The sequence below is a fragment of the Anguilla rostrata genome, chromosome 14, assembly GCF_018555375.3.
Source record: "Anguilla rostrata isolate EN2019 chromosome 14, ASM1855537v3, whole genome shotgun sequence".
In the NCBI taxonomy this organism is placed as follows: Eukaryota; Metazoa; Chordata; class Actinopteri; order Anguilliformes; family Anguillidae; genus Anguilla; species Anguilla rostrata.
The window spans coordinates 5,952,049-5,976,005 of NC_057946.1; the positions used below are offsets into that span (position 1 = coordinate 5,952,049).

A 23,957-nucleotide genomic window follows, 5' to 3' on the forward strand; every position below is an offset into this window, starting at 1 on the left:
CTAGGGCGGCAGTGTAAGTATAATGGTTAGGGAACTGTGCCTGTAACACCAAAGTTTTTGATTTCAATCTGTGGTGCTGCCATTGTAAGCTTGAGTAAGGTTCTTGCTTCAGTAAAATATCCAGCTGTTATAAATGGATTTTATGTATAAATGTGCAATTAGTAAGTCTGCTACATGCCAAAATGTAACATCAATCCCCATGTGGAAAATCGTGAGCAGTCGTACGGTTTATAAGTTTGCATGTTGTGCACAGAGTGAAGCACCGCTGTTGTGGAAACAGGCTTGTCATTGTGCATGTAGAGGACTATCAGAAACACTGTAAATGTTACACTGTGAATGGGTCCATGACATTGTTGCGCAAACTGATAGCGTTGCACGTTATTTGCAGTAATGTCCTGTCGGGTCAAGGCTCCCTGACCTCCTGGAGACCACCTCCAGCGATATCCGCCGCACATATCCGAGATCGTCTCTTCAAGATACGCCCCCCCCATCCCCCCCATCCCCCCCATCTCAAGGCCCCTCCATCAGCTCATCAATCGCTTTTTATGGTGCGCTCGCCTGTGTGTGAATGCCGCGTTTATCTCTACCCAGGTTCCCGCCGCAGGCCTGCGGGTGAGGGGTGATCTGAAGAACACAAGCGCGGTGGTCCTATCTGCAGCATTGCCAGTGGAGATAACGGACCCATGAGGCTGGAGAGAGAGGGACTTCTCTCTCCTTCAGAGCTCAGAGGCCTTCTGCAGTTGTCATTGAAGGCCGTGGTGAACAGTAAACATTGTAGTTTTTCAGCTCAACCCAGCTTCCCAGTTACTGAACACACATAATCATATTTATGGCTTAATCTAATGCCAAGTCAGATTTAAAGAGTCCATCTACCAATCAAAATAACTTGATAGGTCAGATGACTCTAATTGGCCAATGGAGTGCAGACTTTCAATTATGAAAGCAGATGTTCATTCAGCCAATGAGAACGACACCAGAAAGGCGTTACATCGTACAACACAAATAATATAGAACCAGTAACCCTGCAAAAAAACAAGCTTTCCTTGTCAAGACTTTCTTCTGTACAGTTTTTTATTTGGAAATGTTTTTAAAGCCTGATGGTCTAAATACTGCAATTATGTTTTTTAAAGAAATTTTAAAAGCGTATGTGTACATACATATGTGCAATAATCTAATTAATCTCAAATCAGGTCTGGCGGAGGGATAAGTGGAAAAATATTTCTCTCTGAAGGTATGTCTGGGATATGATTTTAATAAATTTTATTTAACATTTACTTGACAGTGATAAAGTGGTCTCAGCAGACTATGGTCTACAGTACAGTACAGTGCAGGCACAGGGTGCCTCAGCCTTTATCACAAAGCAGATACGGGACACCTCACCTAACCCTGCCTACTGACCAATGAGAGTGCAGGGGCGGGACAACAGGAACGTATGTTTTTTTATGATGTTGTGTCCACAAAGGAGCTGACAGGCTCAAATGCAGTTACAGTGGAGCTGATAAATTTGTTAATCTTGGTTATATGGTGACGGAAGTCACCACACAAAGAAACCCCCTGACTTCACACGTCCGCAGGCGCACACACTCGCCCAATCACATTCAACGCATATTGCACACGGTGCTTGCAATATTCTGTTTTTTTTTTTCATAATACTTGCCCGTCTGAATTGAATTCGGATCAGGTGAATTACTTGGCCAGTTAAGAATTTTATAGCTTTTTGGCTTTGAAAAACTCCTTTGGTGCTTTGGCAGTATGTTTGGGATCATTGTCTTGCTGTAGGATGAAGTGCCATCCAATGAATTCGAAGGCATTTGGTTGAACTTGAGGTCATCAATGAAGAGCCATTAACTGTGGCAGCTATACATGACCATAACACCCCACCATGTTTCACAAATGAGGGAGGTGCTTTGGATCTTGGGCAGTTCCTTTTGGCTTCCACACTTTACTCTTGCTATCACTCTGATGCAAGTGAATCGTGGTCTCATCTGTCCACAAGACCTTTTTCCAGAACTCTGCAGGCTTTTTAAGATACTTCTTGGCAAACTAACATGGCCATCCTAATTTTGAATGGTTTGCATCTTGCACATTTTATAGCCTCTGTAGTTCTGTTTGTGAAGTCTTCTGCTGACAGTTGTCACTGACACATCCAAGCTTGTTTTATGAAGAGTGCCTCTGATCTGTTGTACAGGTGTTTTTTTTCTTCTTTATTATGATGAAAATTCTTCAGTCATCAACAGTTCAGTCTTCCTTTACCTACCAGTGCTCTCTTTCGTCTTAATGGTGTCCCAAACAGTCAATGTAAGCCTAAAGATTGGACAATGTCTCAGACTTTATTTCTTCTTTTTCAGCCTCCTAATGGCTTCCTTGACTTTCATTGGCACAGCTCTAGTCTTCATGTTCGCAAACATAAATAACAGACTCCAAAGGAAATCAAACGTCTACAAGCCAGATTAGATACTGAAAGCTCTCTTATATCTGCACTATGGAAGCAATTGACTAGTCAGAAACACCAGTGAAGGCATTTGCCCTAAACATTATGGTGCCCTGAAATGGGAGACCTATGTAAAAAATATCTTCAATTTTCACATGGTGAAACCAAAATGTATGATAAAACCTTTAATGCAAGGTGGGAATCTGCACTTTTACCAGATGTGAATTGTTTGATTACAAATCTAAAATTGTGGTGAATGGAGACAAATCAAGAAGAAATATGTCTTTTTCCCAAATATTATGGAGCTCACAGTATATATTTTTATATAATGTAGATTGCATTCCTTTTTGTATAGTTTATTTCCCTGCTTCACCACAAAAGCAAACCTAATCTCCACTATTTCGATTGTAGTTTTTAGATACATTTTGTTAATAGATAAATTTGTGTAAATTCTGTGTGTCACCTAGTGTAGTCTGATGAAACATGTTTGCAATTTAACTATGAAATAAACTGGGTCTTCAAGATTAGACATGGAATCAAAATAACAGTAATATTTGTGTGTGTACTATGATGCTGTTGTTATAAGCAAAACTAAAGATCATAAGCAGACGTGTGCAGCTGTGTAGTGGTGAAGACTTCTGACCTCAAAAAGACAAACATGGTTAATAAAACGGTAATAAAATGCACTGTCAAACCTTAAAACATTTTAACAGTGACACAAATTTATTATTGTTTTTAACTCTTATTGACTGGATACACTCAATATAAATGAGGTCAGGTGGAAATGGATGAATCATCTTTCTGAACAGAAACCTCCCAAGTTTGGTAGATAAAGGCAAATAATTAATACAGTTACTACTTCCCAGAAGTTAATGTTTGCCCAGAGGAAACCACATGAGATGATCATTGTTTAGTTCCTGTATCCCTATGAGGATAGTTTCTGTGATGCTCACATGTGCTGAGCACAAATCCACAGATTAGCACCGTAACTCTCACAGGTTTAATTGTGAATTGGTCTGAAGTAACTGTAATTCACTCCGATCAAAGAATATTCCCAGTGACTGTGTCAAAGAGGAACTAGAATATATTTTTCTGGTTGTTTCCTTTAGCCAGGGGAATTCTGGGAGTGTTTTACTTTCAAACTCTTCCGTCCATTTATGATGAGATGAGGCTTTTAGCTCACAGTGAATATGTTGCGAGTGGATAGAGAAACATGATCCTAGATTTGCAGCTCCACGCTGAGATGAGTTATGAATACTGAGCTCAGAACAGGTATAAACCTGCAGTGTCTCCCATTTCTTATCACGATTTGCAGCTTGTCTAATCAAAAATCTGTCTGTGTTATCAGCACAGGTTTTAAGAGCGGAGTGAAACGGATAGTGTATATAACACCAATGTGTAAGCATTTAACGTGGTGTTGGGCCATTGTGTATACAAAGTGTGGCCTGTTTGTGCCATTGCCTTCAATTTACTAACATCTGGAATTTTGCTGGGGGAATATGGCCCAACTCTTTTGGAACTTAGAAGTGAACAAAGCTGTTTCCTGGTATAATTTCAGAGTAACCCATATTTGCTTGTTTTGATTCGGATCTGGTGACTCAGAAGGCTATGATATATCGATGACATGATTGTCACTGTACTCAATCCTCATGTTCTGTGGATGAAGGCCCTGCCATCGTGAACGACACCATTCTCTACGGACAACAAATGCCTTAACATGCAAAGTGAAGACGACCAATCGATACAATTGTGTAAGCTGATAATTGACAACTGACCTTGCTTTCAAAACGGATGAGTGCACCTCATGCCATTACTGAACACCAGAATCCTTCTCTGTTGGAGCAATGCATTTCCATTGTTTTCTCACTACCTGTATGGATCTATTCTGATTGGTTTTGCAATTCATGCCGGAAATATATTGTTTAGAAATAAAACTACACAATAAGCCTATCTGCCAGTTCCTGCCCAGCTTTCAGCCCATATGAACATTTTCAGCAGTAACTTCAGACCTTCAGGGTTGAAGGGGTGGATTTTTCCGTTGATCGAAATGCCCACATTTGCCCCTTAAAACTATTAAGCTAAAAATATTATCTTTCGCCATTGTAAGTTGTGTGCTGCCACTGTTTTAACAGAATTATTTTCGTTTGAATCTTTAAAAACCCAAAATTTTCCAAAAAAGGAACACGCACAGCGATAGCGCCCACCCCATGCCCCACCCGCGAGAGACATCGGAGAGATCCTCGATTGTCCTTTAGCGGTCGTCCAAAGTTTACAGCCTTGCTTAGAGTCTGATAAGATAAACGCCCGTTTTGCTGCATTTTACTGTATCTTATTGAGACCCCCAGCAGAAAAACAGCATTACACCTGCTAAACTAAAGCCACCATGCTAACTATGGCCTTTGCATTGTGTGTTACTTTGAATTTGATTAGTCTAAAGTACATTTTGACTAAACCATCATTATAAGATTGAAATGTGCCTGTACATCATAGTTCATAAACTGTCTTCTCAATTCTTCCTTTAAAAGCTTGTTTGTGGATTCTTCCTCTGGAATGCTGTAAATTTCGATTGATAAAAAGAACATTATCATTAATTTTGATGGCCTGCGATATTGAATGGGAGGGAATGTATTTCCACCACTGACTAAATTCCTTTCAGTTACTTTTTTAATTACTTTTTTTTACAAGAAGTTAGGTAGCATCCATTGCTAGGGCATTCGGAAGTGTTCCAGAAACACAAAGCATTACACAGCTGGTCAAAGAGGAGGTTAAGTCTGGTTTTTTTTCCTGTTTCCTGTGGCGGCTTTGGGCAATGCGAGAAGAGATTAGTTTTTGTTTTTTTTCCTCTCCTCACACCCAGAGACACCGACGAAGTGTCACCGCCATCCCAGTGAGTTAATCATCAGTCACGCCTCACCAAGCCTGAGCTCAGGGATTGGCCGCCTGCACCATCAGGCCAGATAAGAGATGGCTGACGCTAATAACGTTGATACTGACGGGACACGGGGGTCCGCATCTCTCCCTGCGCGTGTGTCTCTTTCTCTCGCGTGCATCAACTAGCACACCGAACGAAGGGTCCTGCAAACAATTTCGGTCGCCCCTCGCAAGGAACGTGTCGAGCTTCAGGCTTACCCCCTCCGCCCATCTCCTGCTCCGAATCTCCCCAACTGTCACCCATCACCTCGGGAGCCAGAATCTGTGGGATCGCGGCATGGGGCCCCCAAAGAGGAGCCACACCCTCGCCGTCGCCTCGATGTTCCTTCTCGCATGCTTGGTAAGCCATCTTTGAAGCTATCTTGTATTAATATTGTTTTCAGCTGTGAGATGCTGATGTTGTGCTGTTATTGCATTCAGGGACTTATCTCTCATATTAGATCAGATCAGTTTTTTTTTTGTAGAGCACCAAAGTGCGAGTACGCTCAAGAGTTCCCAATTTGCTATTGTATAATTTCATTGTTACACTGGCTACTTTGTTACACTGCTAACAACTTGAAATTACTTCACAAAGAACATAAAAGGTCTTAGTTTTGTATTTATTTACAAATAAACAGAAAAAAAACACACTGTGCAATAACAAACCGAGGATGAGTTGAGTTCTGGCAATGCCTGGTGCAGAATCTGGGAGGGTGTGGTTTCTCTGAGTGTTTAGTATGGTATTTATGAACTTGAGAATGTAACTGGAAGTGTGCTTTGCTGTGTTTGGGAAGGGAAATGGCCATTTCACACCCGGTTGAACTTTTGCTTCTTGACGTGCTTTCAAACATCTTTTTTTCAGTTTAGGTTAGATTCAGTTGATTAAACTTCACTGCAAACATAAGAAAGTTATTTTGCTTGGTGTTTGGTCCAGTGGCTGAACATGTAAGGGAGAACAGGGAAATAACGGTTTTTGTATTTGGCCCAATTCTAAAAAAATATTACTGGAGATAGATTAAACATTTTTTATATCCTACGTCCCTTGGCTATGATTGCCATTTATTAATGGTGTATGTACACAGCGGATTAAACTCTCCACAAGTTCACAATCAGAGCCTTCAGGAAACTCGTCTGCAGCTAGCAACCCCACTTTTCATCTGTATCAGCTCTTGCTCAGATCAATAAAACAAAAGGAGCCTCTCCAGCCATCCTCGTTGCACAAAATTAGCGGCTGCCTCTGTCATTCTGCCACTGATTGTCTCACAGAATTGGTATTTCAGTCTGAAAAAACACTTTCCATGATCAAGTCAAGTTTGTTTATTTGTCATTTCCACATACATGGTATACCATGTATGTGGAAATGAAAACCTGATCATCAGTCATCATGTATCATTCAGCAAACTTAAAGCCAAAGTTAAAACATGCATGCATTATATGAGGTATTCTGTGAGGAACAGGAAAATGCAAAACTGTTTGAAGACAGCACATGCTACTGGAGAAATTTTACAGTGCTGTACAGACAGTGTAGCAGGACTGTAAATGATAACGACAAGTTTCAATGTAATACATTATTAAGATTAGATTACATCGCCTTCTTATTCTGGTGATGATTTATACTATACAAAGTACTGTATGTAAAAGCCACTGATATTGCACAGAAGATACCAGAGGCCATAATCATTCAATTACCACCTCTGAAGATTAGATAAGCCAACCTGCTCATCCGCCATGTGCAAGCCCGTCATGTGATAAGGGGTTTGGCCACGTGCGAGGCAAACCTGTGAAAGGGACAGCACCTGACTGAGCCTGTTTTAGTAAGTCAAACCACATGGCGGTAAGGCTTATAGGCTGTATCAGGATTTTACAAAGAGTTTCTTAAACACTGAACAGCACTAGGACAAAGGAGAGGGACTGAGGGACCTTTGTCACCGTGTGAAAATCACGATCAGTCCATTTTGGATTAGGGAATTTAGGGAATTCCCTGCCGTGCACTTTTCCCTGTCAAAATAAACACGAGAGTTCCGCGTGGACGTGTGTTTCTGACCATAGCTCTCGTCTCCGCAGGTTGCCACGGAGGCTCAGAACCAGCCCGGCTACTGCTCCTTCTACGAGGAGTGCGGCAGGAACCCGTCCGTCAACGGGAGCCTCATCAAGCCCATCATCCCCTGCGTGAACTTCAGCCCCGCCCGCCAGATCCAGGGCGCGCACTACCAGCGGCTGAAGAAGGTGTGCCCCATGCTGGCGCGCGGGGAGGGCAACACCACGGCCTGCTGCTCCATGAACCAGCTCTCCTCGCTGGAGAACAGCCTGACGCTGTCCAAGGCCATCCTGGTGCGCTGCCCGGCCTGCGCAGACAACTTCGCCCACCTGCACTGCATCACCACCTGCAGCCCCGACCAGAGCCAGACGCTCACCATCCTGCGCACCATCAACGTCACCGTCCTGGGCCAGGTACTGTAGCGGAGGCGGAGACCTTCTGGGTACTGAAGTCATTAGAACTACACCATTTTTAAATTTTTTTAAACTTGACCTGAGCGTGTTAGCCACTGCGGACCTGCACTCTGGGCTGGTCAAATGAGAATGGGCTCCCCCTAACTGAGCCCGGTTCCTCACAATGCTTCTTCCTACTTTCCCACCAAGGGTACTTTTTCTCTTGCCACCGTCACCCTAGGTTTCGTTTTGTGGAGATTTTTTGGACCAGATACACTGTGAAGTGTATTATGGCTTGTGTTTTATAGAATGTCCTGAATAAATACATATTTATTTGACTTGACTTGAAGGCCAAGCTTGATGTAATGCCGGATTCTCTGTTTTCATCATAAGCCGTTCTTACGTTCTTACGTTTTTGTGTTTTAGGAGAAGGAGGCTGTGGTGGCCTATCGTTCCTACGTCTCCGAGACGTTCATTGACGCCTCCTTCAAGTCCTGCCAGAACGTGCGGATTCCAGCCACGGGCGGGTATGCCATAGCCACCATGTGCGGGCGCTATGGCGCCAGCCTCTGCACCCCACAGCGCTGGCTTGACTTCCAGGGGGACACCAGCAATGGGCTGGCGCCCCTCGATATTGACTTCCGCATCATCCCCAACGGTGCCCCCGTGCCCCCGGGAATCGCGCCTTATGCGGGCAAGGCCCTCAGGTGCAACGAGACCACGGACACCGGTGGCAAGGCGTGCTCCTGCCAGGACTGTGTGGAGTCCTGCCCGGCTGTGGCCCCGCCCCCACCCCCTCCCCCACCCTTCCTGATTGGTCAACTGGACGGTGTGCTGGCTGTGTGCCTCATTGTATTCGTCATCCTTTCTGTCACCTTTGTGGGCTTTCTGGTGGTACGCCATTTTGGACCTGGCGGCAGCCGCAGCACCGTCAAGGCCGCGGAGGCGAAGACCAAAGTTAAGGACAAAAACAGCAACGAGGTGGGCAAGGCCAAGGATGAGGTCATTGACCCAGGGGATGTGACGTGCACGGACCGGAACAGCCTGGCTACGGAGGAGTTCCTGGGTTCCGTGTTCCAGAGATGGGGGACTCTGATGGCTCGGCACCCCTTCAAGGTGCTGCTGGCTTCAGCAGCGGTGGTGGCAGTTTTTGGAGCAGGCATGATGCACATCGAACTGACCACAGACCCCGTGCAGCTGTGGTCTGCCCCCAACAGCCGTGCCCGCCGAGAGAAGGACTTCCACGACAGCCATTTTGACCCCTTCTTCCGCACCAACCAGCTGATCCTGACCGCACCCGATTACCCCAGCCACTCCTATGACTCTCTGCTGTTTGGGATGCACAACTTCAGTGGCATCATCTCCAAGGACCTGATCCTGCAGCTGCTGGAGCTGCAGAAGCGGATCCAGGCCATCGAGTTCTGGTCCGATGACCTGAACCGCACCGCCAGCCTCAAGGACATCTGCTTCGCCCCGCTGAATCCTGGGAACCCATCGCTGACGGACTGTGCTGTAAACGGCCTGCCCCAGTACTTCCAGAACAGCGTGGACAATTTGAATGCCAAGGTCAACATGACAGAGCTGGGGGTGACCCAGGAGGTGGACTGGAGGGACCACTTCATTTACTGTGTTAAGTAAGAGAACTGTGCTGAGGGTTGGGCTCCAGGCACGCAAATCCAGGTCGATCATGAATGCATTATCCATAACAATGATTATTGAAAATGCAAGTATTATCCATTAAAAAGATGTTTCATATCTGTGATAGAAACACAATAGATTTCTGATACAATTTACTTTTAAAATTTATTTATGTGAATTAAATGATAGTTTGAAAGTCTTTTGTTGAAAATATGAGCATAATCCACTGAATTAAAAACTATTTACTGCCAATTAAGTGCAGAGGGCTGGGGGCAGTTTACTTAAAGCTTGATAAGAAATATAAATATAATAGAAGCTATTTGGTGTGCCCAACTGAATTTAAAATGAATAGCAAATGTTCTTACGATGCTGAAGCAAGAATACAGTCGCATAAAATAACTATGACCAGAATCCACAAAATGCTCAGTTCCTCTATTTTATGTTTCAGCAGTACTGTTACTGTTATATAACAGTAATATTTTTGCCTGCTTTGGTGCACCTGAAAAAAAAAAAATAATAACAATATTTAGAGACAGAGAAGAATGCTGCGTGTTTACACTTTGTCTTTTTTTACCTTCAGCTCTCCCCTGTCCTTCAAAGACATCACAGATCTGGGCCTGAGCTGCATGGCAGACTACGGGGGTCCGGTCTTCCCCTTCCTGGCTGTGGGTGGATACCAGAGTAAGTGTCACTCACAGGTCTCCATGGAGACCGCCTGGCAAGCAAGTACCCGTGAGCTCAAAAGAGTTTCTCCCAGTAGTGCGCTGACAGCATTTGCCAACTATTTTAATTTTTTACTTTGTAATGAACCTCCCCATTTATCTCAATCAATATTCTTCACATTATCTTCAGACTCTTTGCTGAACAGTCTCTCATAATGAATTCAGCTTCCTCAAGCTTTCTCGTGATATTATCTTCTTTGAAATCAGATATTATTTCTGTATTACAATGGCTGACATTTTGTTTGGCCAGATGTCAGTGTGTGTGTGTGTGTGTGTGTGTGTGTGAGGGACTCCAAATCACCTGCCTCATCATTATAACTTCAGTTTATTTCAGTGAACAATGTTTATGGTAATTATTAGTTATACATTTTGTTCCTGTTGTTCTGCCCTATTTATTTAAAGATTATGAAGTTGTAACTCTCTCATTCAACCCCCAGATGAAGACTACACCAATGCAGAAGCTCTGATCCTCACTTTCTCTCTGAATAATTATCAGAGGGGGACCCCCAAATTTAAACTGGTAGAGAAATGGGAGCAAATGTTCCTGGACATCGTTCAGGAGTACCAGAGGAACCCAGCCACAAACTTCACATTCGCCTACATGGCAGAGGTACAGCCATCTCCTTAGAACCTACTTTACCTTAACTCTTTGAAGAATAGATTTTTATGGAATGTTTTTTCAAAATTGAAGTCATTGTTCTAGAACTCTATTGCTCTTAATTACCAGTAGTGTTTGTTGCAGTACATAAGCATGCAAATGCTCAGTTAAGAACATTCTAATTACCTATTTGTGACTCACACCTTAAAGAGTTAATGACAGTGATACAGCCACCCCAACATCACCCAGTTCACCAACAACGATAGATGTACGTATATGAACACAAAGATGTTGTGCAGAGTAACCAAGGAAAAAAAATCATACATGGAATGGTACAACAACAGGGGGTAGGAAGAGACAAGGGTTTCCTTTAGAGAGACAAGTCAGTGCATAGATACTGGCCCACACATGCTGCTGTAGTCTCTCTGCTGTGACCTCTCCATTCTGGTCTCTCCTCTCTGGCCTGCCCGTTCTGGTCTCTCCTCTCTGGTCTGCCCGTTCCGGTCTCACCACTCTGGTCTCTCCTCCCCTAGAGGTCGCTTGAGGATGAGATCAACCGGACGACCGCGGAGGATATCCCCATCTTCATGATCAGCTACGCCGTGATCTTCATCTACATCGCCATGGCGCTCGGGGAGTACTCCTCCTTTAAGCGCATATTGGTAAGCAGGTCATGTCCCCTAGCAACCCAATGGTACAATGGTCCTGCTGTGGTCCAATACGTGAGAGAGCGATGCTCTAAACCAGGGGTGTCCAGTCTTTCACATGTGTGGGTGTTGCATTGTTTTTTATCCTAGCACCAAAACATCTGATTCAACAAACTGAAGCCTTGATTGAAGACTAGTTAGCACTAAGTAAGTTCATGAGTTAAATTGGGCGTTTAGTGCAGGGCTTCAGCAAAAGCTGACACTTACATCAGCCTCTCTGGGATAAGATTAAACGCAGCTGCTCTAAATGAAAACCTTCCATATCAATGCAGTCATTCTGTTCTCCATGCATTAGGAGAACCAGGCTTCATGAGATTCATGAAGCCTAGTTCTCCCCCCAAAAGTGGTTTAGTAGTTGTGAGTCATAGTGGAGGACTGACAGTAGATGGCGCTGTGGCACTGCTGTATCACAGGTGGATTCCAAGTTCCTGGTGGGCCTGGGCGGGATCCTGGTGGTGGGCTGCTCGGTGCTGTCCGCCATGGGGTTCTATGCCTGGATTGGAGTGCCCTCCTCCCTGGTCATCCTGCAAGTGGTGCCCTTTCTGGTGCTGGCAGTGGGAGCTGACAACATCTTTATCTTGGTGCTGGAGTACCAGGTTAGAAACATTTCAGTTTCAGTTTCAGTTCAAATTTCAGCCACCAATTTCAGTTCCATTGTTTCTCAGTATTAAATTGTTAAAAATGAAATAATGGGATCTCCTATCATTTAAGAACTAAGAATAATTCATTATTATTATTATTTGCTGGTAAACTGAAAATTAACTATTTATTTATTGGTCCAGAGAACTAAAGTGGCTAGTTGAAGTGGACCAAAAAGAGAGTAGGTTAACAGACAATGGTCTAAGTTGAGGAACACAAGCCCTCTTTGACAACAATGTTCTTCTCTGTAGATTTTTACAACATGTAAACACTGTGTGTACTAAGAAAATGCGGCCCAACATTAACATATTAAGCGCTCAGAAATATGACATGAACATATGAATGATCTTAACTCATTATCTCTGTCCAAACAATTCCCCCAACCCACATACATTTTTCATTACAATTTCGTTTCTTAGAGGGACTTCAAACTCAGTGTGCTCCATGCTGTAACTGAGGAATGAGCCTGTTTTAAATCTGATTATTTCTGTCCTGGAAATCTTTTTTTTTGATTGGTCCAATCTGCAGTTGCTCTTTAGTTTTTTTTTTTTTCTTGGGTTTTGTTTTGGTGCACTGTACTGTACTGCACGGCACTGCACTGATGGTTAGGTCTCGCATGAAAAACGGTTTGTGTTCAGTGGGAACACTCAGGAAAATTAAAAGGATAAATAATTTAAAATAAAACCAACAAAACATATTTTACACAATTTTTAAAAACAGATTTGTCCTTTAAGCTCAAAATGATGAGGGGCTTACCACACTGATGGCAGGTTTTGATGAAAGGTGAGTCCCAGGGTCCTCTTTGATTGTCCCAGAGCTGCTGTGTAAAAGTTGTAAATCCTCTCTCCCCCTCAGAGAGATGAGCGTAGGCTGGGAGAGAGCAGAGAAGAACAGATCGGCAGAGTTCTGGGTCACGTGGCTCCCAGCATGCTCCTCTGCAGCATGTCTGAGTCCATCTGCTTCTTCCTGGGTGAGGCCCCATTACCCGCTCTGCTGGCTTTAACAACAAACGCATTACACATGAGCATGCATGCGTGTACACATCTGGTTGTGTGAGTGTGTGCGTATGTATGTCCACGAATAGTGGGCCCAAAATTATTGACAAACCTGTCACAAACTAAAATGTACATACAGTCACATACATGGAGTGAGTTCCATAACGTTTGGGACAGACACCGTCCAGGTCAGTGATGTAAATGAGAATTTTTTCCTGGTTAAATAAAAGTTAAATAAATAAAAAAATATATTTTTAATCTTGATTTGGCCCTTGATTTGGGGGCCTGTATAAAAAGTACTACAATATAATTTATTCCTACATGGTGAAACCAAAGCGTATAAAATATCCTGAGAATGTGCACTTTAACCACACGTGAATAGTTTGATTACAAATCTAAAATTGTGGAGTACAGAGCCAAATCAAGAAAAAGCATGTCTTTGTCCCAAACATTGTGGAGCTGACTGTACATTTTCAGTGAATCGCCAGGAAAAAAGTTTGGTTTCGTGCGATTTCATTTAACAGAGTTAGCAACAGGTTTCATCGGAAATTCTTAGGGAACTGCTGGAGTGTCCACTCGCGTTTTATGCACATCTGAAGAGAGAAAGCAGGTTAAACGCAGGTGTGAAGCTGACCGGGTGTTTGTGCTCTGTGCTTCAGGTGCGCTGAGCAGCATGCCGGCGGTGAAGTCGTTCGCGCTGTACGCGGCGCTAGCCGTGCTGTTCGACTTCGCGCTCCAGATCACCGCCTTCGTGGCGCTGCTGTCCCTGGACGCTCGCCGGCAGGACGCCGGGCGCTGCGAGCTAGCCTGCTGCGTCACCGTGTCGTCCCCCTGCCCGTCCAATCACGGCCAGGGCGTCCTGCTGCCCGCCATGAAGCGCTACTACGCCCCCGTTCTGCTGCACCCCGTCACCAGGGTTACCGTGGTACGTACACTGCCGTCCCCGGCAACCGTCCGGGAGATTCTTTTGCCGGGGTTCTCTGGCCTGGGGACTTATAAGTATCAGAAGCTGACGCTGATACAGTACGTCTCCCTTCTCCATACGCGTATTAGGTTTTATATGCTTGTATATTCAGTTCTTCGTTTTACTTTTCCTTTCCGCGGTTCCCATCGTTGGCTCTGTGATACTGCTCATATTCGCTTGAAAACTCAACATTCCCTCTCATGCTTTAACCAGTCTGCTCTTCGTTTACCTTCACTTTTGTTATTTCTTCTGCTATTCTCTCGTTCTTCTGCTCTCTAACTCCTGTCTCTCATTGTCTGCTGGTGGGCATTCTTCCACATCTTCTGTTCCTCATTTTCAGTTCTCAGCTGTCCTCTTCCCTCGTTTCCTTGACAGCAGACTCACCTGCCAACAGAAAAACAGCGCACAGCCTGCTACTGGCCTCAAAACGCACAAGTCTTTTTTCGAGCATACTTCTTATTTTTTTCCTTTCATGATCCCTTTTTTCCCCATCTGGTCACTTCTACTCCTTACCTTGGCCAAATATGGTAACATAGCTGCAAATTTACCCCAGCTTCACAATGTTCTAAATGTTGAGTGCACAATTGCAATAGTACCTATTCAAATGTATTCCCATCAGCACTTCGTAGCACTTGTATCCTTTGTATACCTGTATGTGTCAGTTATGTAGGTTTAAAGCTGAAACTATTTTTATTGTGATTTTTTTTTTTTAAATGAAAGGAGAACAGGTAACCCACTCTCCTGATGTACTCATTCACTTAATTCAGACAGTAGTAAAGCAGTGAGAGTTACAGATAGAGGTTGTATTTCAGTACAGAAAGTACCACATTTGAGATTCAAAACCCCGGGCTGCATGGGAAGATGGGTGTGAGAGCCAGCTGCCCTACAGCAATCACATGGTCTCGCTCCTCATCAAAAATGAAATTGAATTATGATTTCATCTTCATTATTCACCCACCCCTCCCTGCCCCTCCCTGCCCCTCCCTACCCCACCCTCAATGCTCTGCTCCCTCCCTCAGATGGTGCTGTTTCTCTTCATGTTCTGCGCTTCGGTCTTCCTGATGTTCCATGTGACGGTGGGCCTGGATCAGGAGCTGGCCATGCCTAAGGTGGGTCTCCCTGCCCTGTTATTTACACACACACAATCTGCTCTGTTATTTACACACAGCACACACACACACCACACACAGCACACACAAGCACACACACACACACACCACACACAGCACACACAAGCACACAGTATCCATCAGTGGGACAATAGGAATTCAGCTGATCACATGCACATCCTCTCCCTGTCTCCCTCCCTCTTTCTCTCCATTCTCCCCCTCCTTCTCATTTTCTCTCTCTCTCTGTCTGTCTCTCTCTCTCTCTCTCTCTCTCTGTATGTCTGTCTGTCTGACTTTCTCCCTCCTTCCCTCTCCTTCTCAATCACAGGACTCCTACATGCTGGAATATTTTAAGTACCTATACAAGTACTTTGAGGTAGGCGTCCCAACGTACTTTGTCACCACAAGGGGCTTTAACTTCACCACGGTGGCAGGCATGGACGCAGCATGCTCCAGCGTCGGCTGCGACCCCTTCTCCCTGACTCAGAAGATTCAGTACGCCACGGAGTACCCCGACAAGTGAGTCGTCCTCCCTTTCTCAGAAGATTCAGTACACCACTGAGTGCTTCGATAAATGTGCCATTTTCCTCCAAACAGGATTCAGGACCATGGACCATGTAGGCTGCAGAATGATGGTCTGTTTGACCAAAGTAGTCATTTTCAACTGCATGTCAATGTACATACAAGTCATTCTGAATAAGTGCGACTGCTTAATTGATTAGGTCAGACAGGTGGAACTGTAGCCTGACTAAGCATTGGTTCATTAGATTAAAAACCTGTTTTCAGGTCCTACCTGGCTATCCCAGCATCCTCATGGGTCGATGACTTCATTGACTGGCTCAACCCGGGATCTAAATGCTGTCGTCTGTATACCCTGGGCCCAAATACAGGGCAGTTCTGTCCAGCCAATCAGAGTAGGTATCATACCTCAGCATGGTCCTCATAACCCAGCACAGCAAGGACCTGATTACAAACACACACTGGCAAATGTACACACACTCACACTCACACATACACACACAGATGCACGGGCTTACACATACACGTACAAAAATGTACACACATACACAAATGACGTTTATGGCCTTCAAAAACCCCTCTGTGTTGGTGAAATTAACTCACTAGTTCATAGGCACAGGGGCTTATTTCGGCTGTTCAAATTGCCTCAAATTGCTGGTAATGTCAAATGAAACATTATTTTGACCAGTACTTAAAGATAGATTCATTTGATTATGCAATAAGTTTAGGTTTTTTTTGTTTTGTTTTTGTCAGGTACCTGCAGGGGTGCAGTTTTTCCTAATTACAAAATTTCAACGGCTGGTATTTCAAATACATATTGTATCCAGGTGTAGTGTGCAAAGTTTGCATACGTGGTGTCATTTCTTTGCTGACTGCAGGTGCGTTCTTATGTGGGAAGAGGTGCGTCAGCACTCCCCAAAATGGGGTGCTGCGGCCCACAGTGGAGCAGTTCAATAAGTACCTACCCGACTTCCTGGGAAACCGTCCTGACCTTCTGTGTCCCAAAGGGTGAGTGAGATCGCCGCCCTGCTGGGCAGAAAAGAGCTAGCAGCTCCTCCTCGCAGAAATCACTGGACTCAAAAGCTGGCCATCTCAAAGCAAATGTCACAAACATTTTTGGGGGTCTATTTACCTGTACTGACCCTATGCCTGGAAGAATTTAAATATATACTTTGTATTCCATACAAATAAATATATTTTTTAAGTGACCAATGATTGGTCACCAATGACCAATGATTGTTGAAACAAAGCTAAAATAATTCTGTTTCTTGACTTATGGCACGACAAATTTTCACATAACACACTGCTTTTCTAAATGGTACTGAACTGTGTGATACCTGGCTTCACTTTAGATATTATGCACTCACCACTCTGCTGGTCAGGTCAGGGGGCAGGGTTACAACTGCAACAGAGCCACAATGGAGCTATAACAGAGCCGTCTCTCTCTCTCTCTCTCTCTCTCTCTCTCTCTCTCTCTCTCTCTCTCTCTCTCTCTCTCTCTCATTCACAGGGGCCTGGGAGCCTATGACAAGGCAGTGGTGAGAAACGAAGAAGGTGAAATCATAGGTAGGAGCATTTTTACCATTATACAGGAGATTATATGCGTCTTGAGCCAAAGAGTTTTCTTGAGAGTAATATGAGATAGGCGGTGACTGAGAATGAACAACTTTGACATCAAGGCCCTTAGAGAAAGCATACTGTTTGAATTCAGACAGCTTTTGCCAGTGTTACAGACCTTGGTTTAATGTCTTACCTGAATGACAGCACAGTGTCCCCATCACGGTGGGCACTGGACTCGTTTGGTCCGCAGGGAAGAATGCCACGCAAACACCTCTTTCAGTCATTCTAGCCAATCCCAGCCCTGCTTAGCTTCAGCAGTTCACCATGACAAGCGTACAGGTTGACATGGCCACTGGCAAGCTGCGAAGCTCCTGACTTCCTCCTGATGCCTTTCCTACCGCAGCCTCGAGGTTCATGGCGTACCACACGCCCCTCGCCACGTCCCAGGAGTTCACGGCCGCCCTCCGGGTGGCCAGGGAGCTGGCCGCCAACATCACCCTCAGCATGCGCCAGGTCCCCGGCACCTCGCCTGACTTTGAGGTCTTCCCGTACACGTGCGTACGCCTCCCCGCAGGTCTACACCACGCCCACCTTTGCCGTTTCCTTTTCGCTGGGGGCCGCTGGCTTTCCGAGTGACGTCATTATGATTTCAGGACTGACTGAACTGCACTGAGTAAACGATTACTTTTGAAGTTATTATTATGTGGTCCCATCAATACCTGTCAATCAATATTTAAACTGTAAACACTGCAGTAGTAGTAGTAGTTACTGTATGGACATCAGTTTCCTGCAATCTGATTGGCTCTACCAAGTGTTAGCCATTTTAAGTCACAACCGTTGTTTCATTAGCAAGGCACATCCCTCGGATTTTAGTGGATTTACCTCATACTCAAAAGTGTTAACCTGGTGCCATAAGGTTTTGAGCCTGACTAAGTAAGGCTAATCTGTATGCACACATAGTAACATTACGGCTGTAAAATCTTTCTGCGACCATATTTCATGTGTTGGCTTTTTACTGCAGTGCTACAGTGAGTCTCCGCGGTCACTACTGTGAGCCCTTTCGATTGGCTGACCAGCGTCTCCTCTGTCCTCTCCCAGGGTGACGTACGTGTTCTATGAGCAGTACCTGAGCATTGTGCCAGAGGGCCTGTTCAACATCTCGCTGTGCCTGCTGCCCACCTTCGTGGTGTGCTGCATTCTGCTGGGCATGGACCTGCGCTCCGGCCTGCTCAACCTGCTCACCATCGTCATGATCACCGTGGATACCGTGGGGGTCATGACCCTGTGGGGGATCGACTACAACGCCGTGTCCCTCATCAATCTGGTCACGGTCAGCTTTTTTTCCGTTTCTCTGACGATTCTGCCTCTATCCCTGTGGATTTCGAAATTTCCCACGCTCCTCAGTGATTTAGGTATCCATAGAGACCTTCCACCTAAGGGAGAGGTCACTCCAAATCCCACACACTGTGTTGTTATCTAATAGAAAATGCGTTTAAGAGTTTATTATTTTTTTAAAGTTTATTTGGATCTCTTCTCTGACTGGCCCAAGCCTTTCTGTATTACAGTGTACAGTTTAGCTCGTAGTGTGGAATTAAGACCTGGATTTGATCAACATTCACCATTAAAGGCATAGTTCACTTTCTGGAGTTTTTCAGTTTTAGTGTAATGTTTTCTATTAGCCCGAATGGTTTTGTGCATGATGAAGGATATTTTATACACTTACAGAAGTGTCTGATGACATTTCAGGCACTACAATGGCAGGTTTCAGGGCATTCAGGGGGTCAAAGGTATAAAGCAAGAGAATACACTTCAAGCAGCTCCAGAAAAGCTTGTATAGTGATGCTTTACAAATGAACACGAGTGCTAGTTTTTTCTTCACAAGCACAAGTTCAAATGAATCTCATTTTATGAATGCATTTTATTGGCTGAACTCCCCAACCATTAGTCTAAAGAATCTAATACTTTACAGAGTTCTAAGTATTTATTAGTTTGTTCTTATTTTAATAGCATTTATATTATTTAAGGGGAAACGTGGAGTGAATCTAGGCCATATTCACTGGCTGGCAGGTGATTGCATTTGAGGAATGCACAGTGCTCTTTGTGTGGACGAATACAACGTTAGTGATGGGAGAATGAGGCTTTATGAACCATATAATGAGTGGAGCTACAGTTTACCTGTGAACCATTGACTTGTTGGAACCAATCAAATAATATGTATGGCTCTTTGTGGTGAAACATAATTATTGGTTCGAATCAGTGAGTGACTGATGGCACTTGTTGCTCTGGTCATGAAAGCTCATTATGACATCACTACAGCTTCTACGGTATATCCAAGTGATTGGTCAGTACTAAAAGCTGGCTCCTCCCCTCAGGCGGTGGGCATCTCCGTGGAGTTTGTGTCCCACTTGACACGTTCCTTCGCCCTCAGCACGCTGCCCACGCGAGTGGAGAGAGCCAAGGAGGCCACCGCCACCATGGGCAGTGCGGTGAGCGCATTACGGTTAAAATTGGTTTAACATATACATAATTAGATGATTCATTTATTGATTATAATTTATGATCCTGAAACAAGAGGAAGTGCTCGTTAGTGTGTGACCAGGTCAAACACTGTGTGTTACTGCTGTGCCTATGGACTAATTATGTTCATCGATGCATCGCCCCCCACTACCCTCAGGTGTTTTCAGGTGTTGCCATGACAAACCTGCCTGGTATTGTGGTGCTGGCGTTTGCCAAAGCGCAGCTCATCCAGATCTTCTTCTTCCGGCTGAACCTCGTCATCACGCTACTGGGCATGGTGCACGGCCTCATCTTCCTCCCCGTCCTGCTCAGCTTCTTCGGTAAGAGGGGGACTCCATGCACACCATAGACATTCAGACCTGGACTCAGAGCCAAGGACGCACTGGAGAGGTTCATAGCCGTGCATCAGATCCGCACACGCACACGCACACGCACACGCACACGCACACGCACACACACACACACACAATAACCCCTGAATCAGAACCTTATCATATACCATGGACATTCATACACCTGCATGGATGTCAAAAATATTCATGCTAATGACTCAGAGTCACACACATGCCATGAAAATTAGTATCTTTGCATGGCGGCCACATGATAAATATTCATACTTGAATCGGAATTAAATACAGCAGTGCCTGGAAGGATGCCAGACATTATCAGCAATATACAACCAACAAAATATTCACCATCCACCATACACAGTGCATCTACAAACTCACAGAACAATGTATATCAAACACCTCTATGATGTCTATAACCTAGAACTGCTCCCAGGTGTGAATGTGTATGAGTGTGAAGCAGGGCGTTCCTGCAAAAGAGCATCCGTGCTCAGCGAACCTACCCTGGGTAAATAAAGGTTAAATAAAAAAAATAAAAAACTGCGCCTTTAAAAAACAGCAGAGACCGAAAGATATGATTATAAGAATCCAGACAGATCATCGGCAGGAAGAATTAATTTCTGGATTTGGAAACATTTGCATCCATTCTAAACATGGTGTTCCTCTGAATTTTAAAATAAATTTCATCAATGCCAGTTTGCCCTTGCATATGCTCTATAACCTGGACTTAATTTAGTAACACAAAGAGTTCTGTCATATAACTCTCAAATGGCTCTACCATGTAAAACGTTCTGTACACAAAGCACTTGACTTGAATGAACTTAACTCAGTTAAAATACTGTATTCACAACAAATATTTAAACAAGAAAAATGTGTTAAGCTAAGAACTCTCTACCATACAAAGGAAAATGAAAGGGCCACGTGAGTGTTTGTATTACTTCAATAAAAACAACAGTTAGGAGGCATGTTTACATTAGTATTAAAGTATTAAATTAGTGTTATGAAACACAAAGCCTGAAGTCAGATTAAACATAGATAGAATGAGAACAATCTCCACTAGAGCTCTTCCTGTCCATTTCTCCATCCTGTAAAATGTAAATAACAGGAAGTCAACAGAAATATTAACTGCATTCTCTCACTAATGTCAGATGGTAACTTTTAAGCGTCTGGCCAATCACGGGGGGGCGGGGGGGAGGGGGGGGGGAACTATAACCCAAGGAACCTCTGAACACATAAATTATATCCCTGATAGGATGAAGCCAACTGTACCCAGCCACTGTGATTTCATAATCATGTCACATTTCCAATTGAACTAATGTTCGACTAGTGTCTGCTGGTGTTTGCTGACATCCAATAGGTACTTGTGGACTTTAGCGACCAATCACATTAAAGGGGCAGGTTCACTGGTAGGGATATCACAGATAGCTTGTGTTGCCAAAATACAGACATCAGCGACCATCTTTCAATGTTGTCAGCACCTCAGGAAGGACAGAGGACGTGCAAATGGCAGTCTGAGTCTTTGGCAAGATGTAAATGGTAAATGGACTGCATTTATACAGCGCTTTTATCCAAAGCGCTTTACAATTGATACCTCGCATTCACCAGAGCATTTAGGGGTTAGGTGTCTTGCTCAGGGACACTTTGACACGCCCAGGGCAGGGGATCGAACTGGCAACCCTCCGACTGCTAGACAACCGCTCTTACGTCCTGAGCTATGTTGCCCCATGTTAAATGCATGAACTTGTTCAGGCTTTTGGCTTGACCTGGCTGGCCTACATTGCTGAGGCTCTGGACCCCGGCCCATGAGCTGAGCCACGCTGGGGGGGGGGACCCCGTGTGCATTCTTCTGAGGGGTGACCCAGACGCTCTCTCTCTCTCTCTCCTCCGCAGGACCGGACGTGAACAGGGCCGCGCTCCTGCGGCAGCAGAGGAAGGCCCAGGAGGAGACGGCGTCCAAACAAAACCACGTGTACGAGAACCTGAGCTTCGACGACAGCAAGCGGAGCCCGGCCCCAAACGGTGACGCGAAGGGCGGGGTAGAGACCGCCCCCAAGGCCCCCGAGGCTGAAAACGCCGCCGTTGTAGCGACCACCTTCTGAACTCCGTTGCCGAACTCACCTTCCGCCATTTTGTCTGAAAAAAACTAAGCCAAAACGTGCCTTCCCACCATTGTTTTTTTGCATAACCAGGACAAAGTCTGGGGTGATTCTGTTCAGCACCTTGTATGACCACAGCCACAACACCAAAACTCACCATCTATCAGCAGATCCTTACAGGTGTCATATTATGCAAACAAGACTGGGCAGCCCTGCTTTGGCTGCAACAATCTCACTGCTGGTTACTCAATCTCACTCTCTCTGTTCTCTTATTGTATTCTTCTGTGCTGTAAGCAAACACCGTTTGGTTGTATGTGTTGCTGCAGTTTGTATTAATGAGTTGCTGCTTGGAACTTCCCCTGTCACCAGGTGCTTGGAGTTTTGCACTGCACTATTGTACACTGGTGAGTCAGTGAGAAGCTTTGTGAGTCCTCAAAACAGGTGGTGCACATCAATGACTGTATGTACAGAATCAATCAATGGGCTCATTCCTGTCACTTATTTTATCCATCCTTGTCTCCTTGGTCCTTGTCTGACCCAGAATTCAATCGAGGTCCGCCATCTTCAAGGACATTCCAACCTGTTAAATGCTCCTTGAAAGAGTTAGGAACAAGGAGCTCGGAGGCTCCCACAGGATGCTTGAGCAAGGAAACACAAGTGCATCCTTTGCGAAAAGGTCATCGACCTGTGGATCCACCTCTCCCCATCTGCCAAGTGTGTAGTTTGCGTGGCTCCAAGGTGACGCTGGACTGAACTAGGACGTTCCATTTGCCTATTGCATGTTATCTCGATTCATCCATCCTCAAGTCCTTTCCTTGCTTCCTTTCCACGCGTTCTCCGATGGGTGGAGGTAAAGAGTGAGGAAAAGATGCAAGGAGGGGAAAAAAAGCAATTGGAACGAACCCAATATGTTCTTTGGAGAACAAGGACACTTGACTGGTTCATATGGGTCAGGTGATTGAAAGCATATTCACAACAGAGTTCAGGAAGACTTCCTGTCCCATCACTGCTCAAAGCAAAGTGCCTTACCTCAGCTGTTTTAGAATGAATATGCATAAATGTGCAATGTTTTAAAACTAATCAAAGTATACGTTGTCTTGGATACAAGAATCAGCTTAGCAAATTAGCAATGCAAACATGTAGTCCCTAGTGGACTTGGAAAAAAATTTCAGACAAAAATTAGAATGACTAATTTCACAAAACAAGAAGTCTGTAGAATGTCACTTGCAGGCCTGAATTTGCGGGGAGTGTTTACCAGTGCCATTATTTCAGGGACACTGAAAAATGTTTCTAAAAATGTTGAATAAAAATATTTGCCTAATAGGTTTGGGGGGGGGGGGGTGGGGGCAGGGGGGACAGGGGCAAGGTGCAAACCGCTCGATTTGATACAGGCTTCAAGAAAGCCAAGATACTTTGATTATAAGGACATATTGTCTCAATGTAAGTGATTGAATGAGGATAGTAAAATTGTATTTATTTATATTTTTACCTTTGTGTCTCACCTGCAGAGGCAAACAGGCCAGCTTGCTAGAACAGGTAACTGAATGTGACCTGTCTGTCACAGAAACATAACATTACTCAGATTGAAGAAGTACTATGTTATATATATATATATGTATATATACATATATTTTAAAGGACTCAGCTTTTCTGTGATTTCCAGTAAATATATAGAATACTATAAAAAGATGTACATTCAAAAAGATGTTTTCTGATTTTGTTTTGTATACCATTAGCCCAGTATCATCACCACAAAGGTCACAGACAGTATCACC

The 23,957-nt window shown here is 44.4% G+C and overlaps 1 protein-coding gene and 1 long non-coding RNA gene across 3 annotated transcripts; one reads left to right on the forward strand and one right to left on the reverse strand.

Moving 5' to 3' along the window:
* The first annotated feature begins 5,410 nt into the window (after nt 1–5,410).
* On the forward strand, nt 5,411–23,059 carry LOC135239713 (NPC1-like intracellular cholesterol transporter 1). The gene is made up of 19 exons (XM_064308589.1): nt 5,411–5,702; nt 7,406–7,792; nt 8,198–9,405; nt 9,990–10,090; nt 10,569–10,741; nt 11,263–11,391; nt 11,850–12,032; nt 12,931–13,045; nt 13,730–13,995; nt 15,054–15,143; nt 15,472–15,662; nt 15,930–16,057; nt 16,541–16,670; nt 17,173–17,228; nt 17,626–17,776; nt 18,321–18,552; nt 19,595–19,708; nt 19,897–20,059; nt 21,977–23,059. The coding sequence occupies exons 1-19, from the start codon at nt 5,640–5,642 to the stop codon at nt 22,183–22,185; spliced, it is 4,089 nt and encodes a 1,362-aa protein (XP_064164659.1). The 5' UTR covers nt 5,411–5,639; the 3' UTR covers nt 22,186–23,059.
* LOC135239719 (uncharacterized) lies at nt 12,838–17,630 on the reverse strand. 2 transcript variants are annotated; one of them, XR_010325466.1, is made up of 6 exons: nt 16,628–17,630; nt 15,937–16,040; nt 15,538–15,780; nt 15,028–15,158; nt 13,705–14,418; nt 12,838–13,072 (listed from the first exon to the last, which is right to left on the reverse strand). It is a non-coding gene; the product is annotated as an uncharacterized LOC135239719 (long non-coding RNA). The 2 variants fall into 2 exon arrangements; XR_010325465.1 differs by lacking the exon at nt 16,628–17,630 and having other exon boundaries at nt 15,937–16,077.
* Nucleotides 23,060–23,957: the final 898 nt, after the last annotated feature.